Source organism: Eschrichtius robustus, chromosome 8, assembly GCF_028021215.1.
Source record: "Eschrichtius robustus isolate mEscRob2 chromosome 8, mEscRob2.pri, whole genome shotgun sequence".
Lineage (NCBI taxonomy): Eukaryota > Metazoa > Chordata > Mammalia > Artiodactyla > Eschrichtiidae > Eschrichtius > Eschrichtius robustus.
In genome coordinates, this window is record NC_090831.1 from 92,050,820 (window position 1) to 92,064,432 (window position 13,613).

A 13,613-nucleotide genomic window follows, 5' to 3' on the forward strand; every position below is an offset into this window, starting at 1 on the left:
ATTTGAGCTATTAACCTGCTGGGAAGCTGCTAACATTATGAAAAGCAGATTTTTTCATTGGTTTTCAACATTAATATACAGTGCAGAACTGCATTTGATATACTATCTAATAAAAGAAAAGCCAAGCTAATCATAAGATATCAGTGACAAAGAGAGACTACAATTATAAACTATAGTTCTGTATATATCAAATGACCTTTTTCTCAGCAAAGCATCATAGGAGCTGAGATAAGCTCAATTTTTATATTCACAACATCTTTAAATTTGGAATCATCTATGAACTTAATTATCTTGGTTATTATTCCCTCTAGCTGATCATTAGTACAGAGGTCATATAAACTTAGTCCTTATATTGATTCTAGAAAGATTCCAAGATCTTCTCTTAATTCAAAGGCATAAGAAGCTTCAAAAATGGCCAAGAATCTACCAACATCTTTATAAGATTTCAATAATTATTTATATATATGTTATATATATTTTATATATATATATTTTATAACATTTTATATATATGTTATACATACAATTATACATATGTTATATATATTTTTTATTGGGCTAACTAGAAGTGTTATCTCAGTTAAGGTCTTATTAACACATAAGTAAAAATCCCAAATATTGTCTAAAAAAAGATTTTTTCTTCTAAGAATCATAATATCCTGTACTGAATTTCTATGAATGATTCAAGTAGGTTGACAGTCTCTAAAGTTGTTTCTATTATGAAACAGATAAGTAGAACCCAAATGTAAACAACTGACCAATAACATAAACACATAGTGAAAATTACAGTATTTTAACAAATTACACGTTAGATATTTTTCTCATGAGAAATTCTTTCTCTATTTCATTATTTGCTACCATTTTTAAAATCCACAAAAAAATAAATGTGCAAAAGAATCATAACTCCTTGAAAATGACTAAGAACATCACTCCCTCCGTTTCTAGAGCAAAGTGAATATTCGAAGATAATTTCAGGAGGTTAAGTCCATTAGCCAATATTCCCCTAACACCTAAGGCAGTTTTCTGATATTTTTCAGTATGATCTTATTACTGTCTAATTACCCATATTGCTTTTCATCCTTTTTATTAAACGGAAATTCACAGAAGCAGTTTAACCTTTCATTCAGAATCATTAAACACACCCCCCCCTTCACTGATAATTGGCCTCTTTCCTTTTTTATTTTTATACCATCTTTATTGGAGTATAACTGCTTCACAATGGTGTGTTAGTTTCTGCTTTATAACAAAGTGAATCAGCTATACATATACATATATCCCCATATCTCCTCCCTCTTGTGTCTCCCTCCCACCCTCCCTATCCCACCCCTCTAGGTGGTCACAAAGCACAGAGCTGATCTCCCTGTGCTATGCAGCTGCTTCCCACTAGTTATCTATTTTACATTTGGTAGCATATATATGTCCATGCCACTCTCTAACTTCGTCCCAGCTTACCCTTCCCCCTCCCCGTGTCCTCAAGTCCATTCTCTACATCTTATAGCCGGTTTCTTAAAAGGACTTTATTTGAATGTAGTGTCTCTGAGACTGTCCTCAATTCTTTTCATTCTTTTTTCTTTATTCTGCTCTGCTGTAGTTATTTCCACTATTTTATCTTCCAGGTCACTTATCTGTTCTTCTGCCTCAGTTATTCTGCTATTGATTCCTTCTAGAGAATTTTTAAGTTCATTTATTGTGCTGTACATCATTGTTTGTTTGCTCTTTAGTTCTTCTAGGTCCTTGTTGAACATCTCTTGTATTTTCTCCATTCTATTTCCAAGATTTTGGATCATCTTTACTATCATTACTCTGAATTCCTTGTCCGGTAGACTGCCTATTTCTTCTTCATTTGTTTTGTCTGGTGGGTTTTTACCTTGCTCCTTCATCTGCTGTGTGTTTCTCTGTCTTCTCATTTTGCTTAACTTACTGTGTTTGGGGTCTCCTTTTCACAGGCTGCAGGTTCGTAGTTCCCGTTGTTTTTGGTGTCTGCCCCTAGTGGCTAAGGTTGGTTCAGTGGGTTGTGTAGGCTTCCTGGTAGAGGGGACTAGTGCCTGTGTTCTGGTGGATGAGGCTGGATCTTGTCTTTCTGGTGGGCAGGACAGCATCCAGTGGTGTGTTTTGGGGTATCTGTGATCTTATTATTTTAGGCAGCCTCTCTGCTAATGGGTGGGGTTGTGTTCCTGTCTTGCTAGTTGTTTGGCATACGGTGTCCAGCACTGTAGCTTGCTGGTCGTTGAGTGGAGCTGGGTCTTAGCATTGAGATGGAAATCTCTGGGAGAGCTTTGGCCGTTTGATATTATGTGGAGCTGGGAGGTCTCTGGTGGACCAATGTACTGAACTCAGCTCTCCCACCTCAGAGGCATAGGCCTGTCACCCAGCCGGACCACCAAGACCCTGTCAGCCACACAGCTCAGAAGAAAAGTGAGAAAAAAACAAAGAAAGAAAAAAGTAAAATAAAGTTATTAAAATTAAAAATAATTACTAAAAATAAAAAAAAAAATTTAAGTAATTTAAAAAAAAAGAAAAAAAGAAGAGAGCAACCAAACCAAAAAACAAATCCACCAGTTATAACAAGTGCTAAAAACTATACAAGAAAAAAAAAAAAAAACGGACAAACAGAACCCTAGGACAAATTGTAAAAGCAAAGCTATACAGACAAAAATCACACAAAGCAGCATACACATACACACTCACAAAAAGAAAAAATGGAAAAATATACATATATCGTTGCTCCCAAAGTCCACTGCCTCAATTTGGGGATGATTCGTTGTCTATTCAGGTATTCCACAGATGCAGGGTACATCAAGTTGATTGTGGAGATTTAATCCGCTGCTCCTGAGGCTGCTGGGAGAGATTTCCCTTTCTCTTCTTTGTTCGCACAGCTCCCGGGGTTCAGCTTTGGATTTGGCCCCGCCTCTGCATGTAGGTCGCCTGAGGGCATCTGTTCTTCGCTCAGACAGGACGGGGTTAAAGGAGCAGCTGCTTCGGGGGTGATATCACAACAACAATAATACGGACAGACAGAATCCTAGGAAAAATGGTAAAAGCAAAGCTATACAGACAAAAATCACACACAGAAGCATACACATACACACACAGAAAAAGGGAAAAAAATATATATATCGTTGCTACCAAAGTCCACCTCCTCAATTTGGGATGATTCGTTGTCTATTCCAGGTATTCCACAGATGCAGGGTACATCAAGTTGATTGTGGAGATTTAATCCACTGCCCCTGAGGCTGCTGGGAGAGATTTCCCTTTCTCTTCTTTGTTCGCACAGCTCCTGGGGTTCAGCTTTGGATTTGGCCCCGCCTCTGCATGTAGGTCGCCTAAGGGCGTCTTTTCTTTGCTCAGACAGGACAGGGTTAAAGGAGCAGCTGATTCGGGGGCTCTAGCTCACTCAGGCCAGGGGGAGGGAGGGGTCCGGATGCAGGGCGAGCCTGTGGCAGCAGAGGCCGGCGTGACGTTGCACCAGCCTGAGGCGCGCAGTGCGTTCTCCCGGGGAAGTTGTCCCTGGATCACGGGACCCTGGCAGTGGCGGGCTGCACAGGCTCCCAGCGGTGTGGATAGTGACCTGTGCCTGCACACAGGCTTCTTGGTGGCGGCAGCAGCAGCCTTAGCGTCTCATGCCCGTCTCTGGGGTCCGCGCTGATAGCCGCGGCTCGCGCCAGTCTCTGGAGCTTATTTAGACAGCGCTCTGAATCCCCTCTCCTCGCGCACCCAGAAACAATGGTCTCTTGCCTCTTCAGCAGCTCCAGACTTTTCCCGGACTCCCTCCCGACTAGCCGTGGCGCACTAGCCCCTTCAGGCTGTGTTCACGCAGCCAACCCCAGTCCTCTCCCTGGGATCCAACCTCTGAAGCCCGAGCCTCAGCTCCCAGCCCCCGCCCGCCCCGGCGGGGGAGCAGACAAGCCTCTCTCGGGCTGGTGAGTGCTGGTCAGCCCCGATCCTCTGTGCGGGAATCTCTCCGCTTTGCCCTCCGCACCCCTGTGGCTGCGCTCTCTTCCGCGGCTCCGAAGCTTCCCCCCTCTGCCACCCGCAGTCTCTGCCCGCGAAGGGGCTTCCTAGTGTGTGGAAACCTTTCCTCCTTCACAGCTCCCTCCCACTGGTGCAGGTCCCGTCCTTATTCTTTTGTCTCTGTTTTTTGTTTTTTCTTTTGCCCTACCCAGGTACGTGGGGAGTTTCTTGCCTTTTGGGAGGTCTGAGATCTTCTGCCAGCGTTCAGTGTGTGTTCTGTAGGAGTTGTTCCACATGTAGGTGTATTTCTGATGTATCTGTGAGGAGGAAGGTGATCTCCACGTCTTACTCTTCCGCCATCTTGAAGGTCTCCCTGGCCTCTTTATTAACTGATTTCCCCCCTTGATTTACTACAAATCTTTTTTGTATGCATTTTGTTAATTCTTTACCTTCTTTCAACTCAACACACTGTCACTGTTAGCAAAGCTTTCCTATTATTTCTTCAAGTTCTTACTGCTCTTTAAAGATCCTTTAGTAGAATAATAAATGTTTAATAAACCTGGAATATTTTAATGATTCATATTTAATTCTACGGTACAATTTATGTGAGACATACTACTCACACTTAAGTATTTCCTATTGTATTGTCTTAGTACTCTACAGTAACTTTCCCGCAATCCAAATACACAAATCTTTGCAATGTAACTTATGACCTCTAAAAACCACAGTGAGCCGTATTACAATTATCATATCCGTAGCCAAATCAAACTGAGTCAGCCTCTCTGTCAGCAATTTCAAGAGCTATACAATTTTTAATAAAGTGAAACCTATACTTATTGTGCCTTCAGTAAGTATCAGTGTGACCTCCGAATGTGGTAAACCTGTCACTAGATTATGCAAAGAGTTACCTTTCATAATAATGGGTCATTGAGGCGTCTCATTAATGTAAATAAACAATTACCAAAAAAAGCATTCCTGTTCTTCTTGGAAAGAATGTTTTCCTTAACTCCAAAACACTGATAAAGTTTGGTGGCTATCGCTTTAAGCCCTTTCCTTTTCTTATCAGCCACAGACACATTTCCCAACAACTGCCACCCCCTCCCCAAAACAGTGCCTTTTTCTTTTTGTAAAAGGGAAAAAAAAAAAAGTAGGAAGGTAGCTACTGATCTTAGATCAAATAAGGTGATATTTAAGTTTCATTTTGAGATTTCTTCCACATTTCCGGGACCTAAGCTATGAAACAGAATATGGGATCTAGGATCATTTCTAAGAACAAGTACACAGAGTGTTGACTGGTGGGAAATGCATCTGAAGTTGACAAAAAGAGATGGAGATAACCAGAACAAGATTAACCATTAGAGCCAAAAACTCAACTCCCAGAATAAATGACAAGAGATAAAGAAATAAGATTTCTATAGCTTTCTTATTTTGAATAATTTTAAACAGAAAGGAAAGGATTTTGTGCTCATCCTCTTGTAAAATACCTGCCAACTTTTAATTTTTCGATTTTCAATAATTTCAACCTTAATAGGCACTACTCATCTGATCCCTTTGACCAAAAAAGCTCTGGTGTTCAGTCTCCTTATCTATTCTAAAATTTCTGTTTAATGTACCAACATGGCTTCTCTTCTTTACAAAAATGTCAAATCAATTCTGACTCCAGCTTCAAAAGTATGGAACAATATTTTTCCAATATTCTGAGGGATTGATTCTTATGTCTAGCTCTCTAACAATTCCATCTGGATTCTAAAACTATTTTCATGCAATTTTTTAAATGGAAGAGACCTTAGAAATCAACTAGTCTATACCTCTTACTTTGCAGGTGCTAAGACTTGACCCTAAGTGTAGTTAAGAAAACCTCTCCCAGGTCACTCAGCCAGTTAATAAATGATAACAGCTGAAAGTGGTAAGATTTCCTGAAGCCTACTCCTATATTCTTGCACCAAGGAACTGGCAGGTAGAGGCTTACAAATTTGTTTTATATAAAAGAAAATAATAACTTTTAATTAGGCAAGTAACAGTAAAACAGTGTTTTTCAAATGCTTAATAAGAATCTTCTGTAAAAGTTCATCTCCTTATACATTCTAAGAGTAGTATTATAACTGTTTGTATCTTTTCATTGCTTAACACAATTTTCTATTGCCACTCTAACAAATTAAAACAAACGAAGAGGTTTAAAATTAAAATAACAGCCATTTATAATCTCACCGTTCTCCAGGACTGAAGTCTGGCAGGTTCGGCTGGGTACTCTGCTTAGCGTCTCAGAAGGCCAAAATCAAGCTGCCAGTTGGTCTGGGCCCTTATCTAGCGACTAGGGGAGAGTTCGTTTCCAGGATCATTAGGTTGTTGGCAAAATTCAATTCTGTGTAGGACTGAGGTCCTCATTTCTTTGCTGGCCTTTGGCAAAAGGTCATTCTTAGTTTCTAGAGGCAGCTTGCTTTCCTCTGCTCACAGCCCCCGTATCTTCAAAGCCAGCAAAAGCACATCAAATCTTTCTCCCGCTTTGGATCCCTCTGACTTGTTCCACTGCATCTTCCTAACTTCCTCCTCTGCCTCTGCTTTTAAGGGCTCATGTGACTACATTGGGCCCACCTGGATAACCCAGGCCAGCCTCTGCTTTTAAGGATTCCTGAGACTACACTGGGCCCACCTGGATAACCCAGGACAGCCTCTGCTTTTAAGGATTCCTGAGACTACATTGGGCCCACCTGGATAACCCAGGCTAGCCTCCTCACTGACAACTGAAGGTCAACCTTAATTACAACCACAAAGTCCATTTGCCAGTACAAGGTAACATATTCATGGGCACAATATCTCATCATATTCACTGTCCTGGGCATTACGGCATGGAACCTTGAGGACCAAAATTCTGCCTACTACACTTAGCACCTGTTTTATTGACATAACCTTAAAGATTTACATTTTTTTTTAACAGATCCTATTGTTCAAACTTAACAACTCTAACAAAAATGTAAATTTTCACCCCTAACATTTATACATCCATTTCCAGGAATGGCTCAGATTGGCCCTGCTTAGGTCCAATCACAGGGCCAGCTTCGTAAGGACATAACCAGTGCAATCACCCATGGGCCTGGACTCAGAAAAGCGCCACACACCTGGGGCTTAATTAATGCTCTTCAGGTGCTATCTTGAAATTCTTAATACTTTGTTTTGTAGGTAAAGTCCTATAGACAATGGAGCATGTACTGAGGGTTTGTTTGAAAAAGAGTATATTTCTCTTTCATTTTTGCAGAATAGTTCCAATAGGTACAAAATTCTAGGTTGGGATTTTTTTTTCTTTTAGCACTTTAAAGATGTCATTCAGTTCTCTCCTGTATCCCCCCAATTGAAAAGTCGGCTATTATTTTTGCTTCTTTGAAGGTAATATCTTTTTTTTTTCCTTTTAAGAGGTTTCTCTTTTTTTGGGTTTTCAGTGGTTTGACTACCTACCCTGTGCCCTAATTGTGGTTTTTCACTGTATTTATCCTGATAGGATTTGTAGTACTTCTTGATTCTGTAGGTTGATATCTTCATGAGTTCTAGAAAATTCTTAGCCTTTATTTATTCAGGCTATTCCTCTCACCCATGGCCTAGATATTTTCTAACTGACCTATCAACCAGTTCACGATCCTCCCCACAGCTGTGTCTAATTTGCTGTTAAACTCATCTACTGAGTCCTTCACTTCAGTTATACTAGTTTTCATTTCTAGAATTCCTTTCAATTCTTTTTCTAGAGTCTTCTGATTCTCTAATGAAATCCATCTTTTCATCAATTTTTTAATATATTGATTATAATTATTTTATAGCCCATGTCTGATAATTCCAAAAGCTAGAACACTATGAGAATGTTTCTAACGATTGTTGTTTTATATTTTTTAAATCTTGGTCCTGGCTTGCGATAGGCATGATTTATTTTTTATAGAATGTCAGGTACTGTGTTTAAAACTTACAGAGACTCTGCACGATGTCTCTTGCTTCTGGCAATGACAGACAGTTAAAGTAAAGGCAGATCACCTTAAAATCAATTGAGTTTATCAGAGGCTGCATTTCAATTTTTGTAACTTATTGTCTATTTCTAGTTCTCTGTAACTCCAAGGATGTAGCCCTTCAGGGGTCCCAATTAAAAGTTTAGAGTGTTTTACCAGGGTCCTGCATCTTCCTCCCTGAATTCTAGTTTGTGACCTCTTAGCAATGTGAAACTGCCAAAAATTATGCTCAGCATCTCCCAGCTTAGCTGCCACTGCTTGGCTTCTCAGCCTCATAGCCCGTACTGTCATTAAGTGACAAATAACCCAAGGTGAAAAGTGGCACTGAATACAGGGCTCACCTCAGTGTGTTTCTCTTCACTCTGGGTTCTTTGCCCTTTGGTAGTACTACAATGCCTGTAGATATTCTTTTTAATATAGCTTTCTCATTTTGTCAGTATGGGCCTTAGCTTGAAATAAACTAATCTATCATACCTGAAAACGGAGATCAGATGTTGCTGATCTTAGTGGCCTCGCTTTATGTATGCATCCATATCTTACTGGTTCCAAAAGAATTAAAGACAGGTTGACATACCTATGGGATAGTTTATTTTTCTGTGTTTTATCTTCTGCTTGAAAGCTAAACCATTTACTTCTTAAATTTTTCAATTATTTCTCTGTTAAAATTATTATTTCAACTTATATTCAAAATGTTTCTCCTTAATAGTTCAAGCTGACTCCTTATGTATAACATATAAGGTGTATTTGGGAGCATTTGGGAGCACCTTCATTGTAAATGCTGTCTTGCACTTTTTTTTTTAAATAGGGTAACAGTGTTCACAGAGACTGGATTCTTTTCACAATAAAAAAGAAGAAGTTACGTAAATACCCACTATTTCAAAGAATGCTGCATGTATAACTTTGTTCTTTGACAACTTCTAGTCATCTCTCAAAGCATATAAGATTTATGAAATGGGTTGAGCAGAAGCTATGGATATCTCCTATAGTTACATTACCATAAAATCTCAATAATTCAAAATTGAAATTTATGATCACTGAAACATTTCTATGCTATAATTTGAGCCTGAACTAAGAAAATGTTTTATTGTATAATTAAATGTATAAAAATTGTGAAGGCAGTTTATCCTACTCAAGAAAGGAAATTGCTTTTAAGGACTACTTTAAGGGCACCAACTTTCTGTATGCCTCTGAAGAGTATTTATAAAATCAGTTTAATCTATATCAGACAATAGCAACAATACTTACACTATCTCATTTTTTCAGTATTATTTGTAAATATACTTAGTAACGAATGCAAATTATTATGTGTAATTGAAAGTGCCAAAAACTAAATTTCTCATCAAAACAAATTGCAGCCCAGGATTTCACTCTCCAGCATTTTTACTATCAATTAATTAAAGACAAAAAACAAAAACCTAGGCACTTCTTCCTACCTATAGAACCTTTCTTTGAAAGTCATGTTATTTCTAAATTTGTGTTCCTGAAATGTATGATATTAACTACAAACTCAAAAAAAAAAAAAAAATTTGGCTCTAAACCAAAAAAAACTAGGAATAAGTATAGATAGACTAGTACCACACTAGTAATCACAATTATATTCTCCCAGCTCAACAGATTAACTGGCTTTTAATACAATTATAGGTCATTATTCAGTATTATCATTGCCCTGGGCATTTGTTTCAAAACATGAATTTCGTATTTTAGCAGACTGCAATTAATTTCCCTTGGTGGGTCAAGGGACCTTTAAAGATTTATAAGCGTTCAAGACACAAAGGAACTAGCACATTTCCCCACCCCCCCAAAGGCTCTATTCTATTTCGTCTATTTCCCTGGCTCAATTCTTCATAACTTTTTGCTCATATTTACTGCTACAGATGTAGCCATCACAGTCAGAAAATGGCAATTAGTTTAGCATGCTACAAACCAGCTGTCAAAATTGTATGCAGACTGTATGTTCGTAATAAAGTATTATTGCTATTAATAAAGAGACAACATTTCAGGAACCACTGTATCAGAAATTTCATTACAGAAATAGGGATAATCTGATAGATGAAGAGATACAAGGGTCTGCATGACTTCTTTGCTAAGAATGAGTAAGTATCCTCAACCAAACCATCACCACAGTATACAGAGGCTTTACAGTTTGACAGTTAAGAACACTGGATTTGATGGGAAGCCCTTCAAACCTTCGCTCTTCCATTTACCAGCGAGCTGTATGTTCACAAGCAAGTTACTTAACCTCTCTGTACCTCAGTGTTCTCATCTATAAAATAGGAATAACAACAGTACCTACTTTACTGGGATTTATTTTAGTGAGGATTAAATAAAAATGAATGTAGAACTAAGCCCAGTGACTGGAAAATGATAAAGTCAATAAATATTAAAAACTGTTGTGAGGCACATGAAAAGATGCTCAACATCACTAATTATTAGAGAAATGCAAATCAAAACTACAATGAGGTATCACCTCATACCAATCAAAATGGCTATCAACAAAAAGTCTACAAACAACAAATGCTGGAGAGGGTGTGGAGAAAAGGCAACCCTCCTACACTGTTGGTGGGAATGTAAATTGGTGTACTCACTATGGAAAACAATATGGAGGTTCCTTAAAAAACTAAAAATGGAGCTACCATATGATTCAGCAATCCCACTCCCGGGCATATAACCGGAAAAGACAAAAACTCTAATTCAAAAAGATACAGGCACCCCAATGTTCATAGCAGCACTATTTACAATAGCCAGGTCATGGAAGCAACCTAAATGCCCATCAAGAGACAACTGGTGAGATATATGTAAGAAGATGTGAGTAGAAAGATACACACACACACACACACACATACACATACACACAATGGAATATTACTCAGCCATAAAAAAAGAATGAAATATTGCCATTTGCAGCAACATGGATGGACCTAGAAAATATCATACTGAGTGAAGCTGTCAGAGAAAGACAAATATTATATGATATCACTTACATGTGGAATCTATAAAATAATACAAATGAATATATACAAAACAGAAACAGACTCACAGACATAGAAAACAAACTTATGGTTACTAAAGGGGAAAAGGAGGTGGAAAGGAATAAATTAGGAGTATGGGATTAATAGATACAAACTGTATACATAAAATAGGTAAGCAACAAGGATTGACTATATAGCACAGGGAACAATATTCAGTATCTTGTAATAGCCTGTAGTGGAAAATCATCTGAATCACTGTGCTGTGCACCTGAAACTAACACAATATTGTAAATCAACTATACTTCAGTAAAGAATAAATAAATAAATGATTTTTTAAAAATAAAGGGACTTCAGTGCTACAAGAAAAAAAATATTGTGGTTACTTTTTTTTCTCTTTGTAGATTGCATGTCTTTTTCCCTTTGTCTTTGGACTTGATCATCCCCAACACTCTCACCAGCACAGTGTTTTCCTGTCTTTGGGAGTCTGCTTTGCTTCACAGGAGCTACATTAGTATTTTTCCACCTCAGACTTTAGGATCTCATCTTAGTTCACCTTAGACACACTCCAGGAAAGCAGCAGTGTACAATGGAAAAAGGTTTAGACACAGAATTTGTCCAAATGAAACGTAATGTGTGTCACATAGGTAATTTCAAATTTTCTACGAGCCACATTAAAAAAGGAAAAAGAAACAGGTGAAATTAATTATAATAATATATTTTATTTGACTGAATATATCCAAAATATTAACATTTTAACAAGCGGCAGTAGCCACACTTCAAGTGCTCAATAGCCACATATGCCTACTATATCAGGCAATAGAGATTTAGAGTCAAATGGACCTGGATTCAAATTCTAGCTCTGCCAATTACTTGCCGTTTACCTGTTAAATCTCAGTTTCATTACATTAAAAATAACTATGTCCACAAGATTTAGTGTACACAGAAGTAAAAATATAATGTTATACATATGAAACATATAATGTTATAAACCAGTTACCTAAGTAAACAATAAATTAAAAAATAAATATGTCTACCACCCACAAAAATAAAATAATAACTATCTCCAGATACTGTTATGAGAATTAAAATGGCATACACAAAGCACTTAACACAAGGCCTGACATACCGGGGTGCTCATTAAATGAGAATTCCCTCACCCTAACCTTCTACTCTAAAACTGAATGCTGGCTCAATATAGAATAATCTGTGCCCCAGCCTTAGTTCCTTCCCTTCTACCCCTACTACAAACTATAGCCTTTTCCCCCACCTTCACAGCTCTACCTCCTGGCTTCCTAGCATCTATAAACTTCACTGTGTGGACTTCTAGAAGCCATGGAACCTCTTAGTCATGACCCAAGTATGTGGTCCTAAGAAACTGAAGAGACCCGTGCCTGAAAACTTCCTTCTCCTCTGACCCTGTCTCATCCATCTCCCCAACAGTTGCCACTGCTGCAGCTTCCCCAGCAACTGCCATCAACAGCAATGCTTCCTCACCGGAGACAGACTGACCCTCCAACATTGAAAAGGATCATTCTACAAAATAACTGGCCAGACCCTCCAAAAGTGTCAAGGTCAAAAAAGATAAAGAGTGACCAAGGAACTGTCACAGATTAAAAGAGACTAGAGAGACACGAAAAATAAAAATGAAATATAGGATTCTGGGTAGGATCTTGGTATAGAAAGAGGACATGAGTGGGAAAACCAGTGAAATTCAAACAAGGTCTGTAGACTAGTTAATAGTATTATATCAATGTCAATTTCCTGGTCTCCATAATTGTCCTGTGGTTGTGTATAATGTTAAAATTGGGGGGATATAAGATGAGTAAGGTCTGAGGAGCTAATGTATAACATGGTGATGATAGTTAGTAACACTGTATTATATAACTGAACTTGGCTAAGAGAGTAAATGTTCTCCATGTCTGTCTCTCTTTCACACACACACACACACACACACACACACACGGTAAATAGGTGATGGACGTGTTAATTAACTTGATGGGGGGAATTCTTTCACAATGTATACATATATCAATTCATCCCAGTGTACACTTTAAATACCTTACAATTTTGTCAATTTTACTTTAATAAAACAGAAAAAAAATTAGGGGGTATATGGGAACTCTCTATACTATTTTTACAACATTTCTTTAAGTCATGTCAAAGTGAAAAGTTAAAACACTTTTAAATGTGTTTATTTGAAACTTTATTATGAAGGAACCTCTGTCCCAATGGATGGTAATTGATATATCATTATAAAATAGTGCTACTTATGCTAAGTCTATGGCAGTAAGGCCATCACACAGGTTAATGAAAAGTCGATTCCAAGGTATAGAAAATCCACCTTAATCACCACTATTAGTTTGCAAATCCACTAAGAGAGTATGATGTCACCTACTTACACTCTAACACTGAGGACTTGATGACAGCAAGTAATGTTTTGTGCGACCAGTAACGTTATCAAACAAATACACCGTTTGATTTAACATTACTGAATAATGTGGTTAAACAGTAGCCCCACTGCTACCAACAGAAAGAAAGTTACAGGAAAATGAAGAGATGCAAAGAAGCGTATTCCAATATGCACACTTCCCCCACCAAAACCTTCCTTGCTTTAGGAAACGGCCTTGGTCAATAAGCTCTGAATGAAATTTCTTACAACAGAAGTCTGCTCTGCTACATCCTGTGTTCCTGTAACATGAATTAGCTC

The 13,613-nt window shown here is 38.1% G+C and overlaps 1 protein-coding gene across 4 annotated transcripts in view; it reads right to left on the bottom strand.

Moving 5' to 3' along the window:
- IMMP2L (inner mitochondrial membrane peptidase subunit 2) overlaps positions 1-13,613 on the bottom strand; it is an 895,893-nt gene that overhangs the window by 803,888 nt on the left and 78,392 nt on the right. Inside the window, exon 5 of one of the 4 annotated variants that reach the window (XM_068549315.1) lies at positions 2,931-3,022. The exons of the other annotated variants lie outside the window; for them this stretch is intronic. Coding sequence (XP_068405416.1) covers positions 2,962-3,022 — 61 coding nt within the window. The 3' untranslated portion in view covers positions 2,931-2,961. Of the gene's footprint in view, positions 1-2,930; positions 3,023-13,613 lie in introns of those variants that run through there. 4 annotated transcript variants of the gene reach the window in all.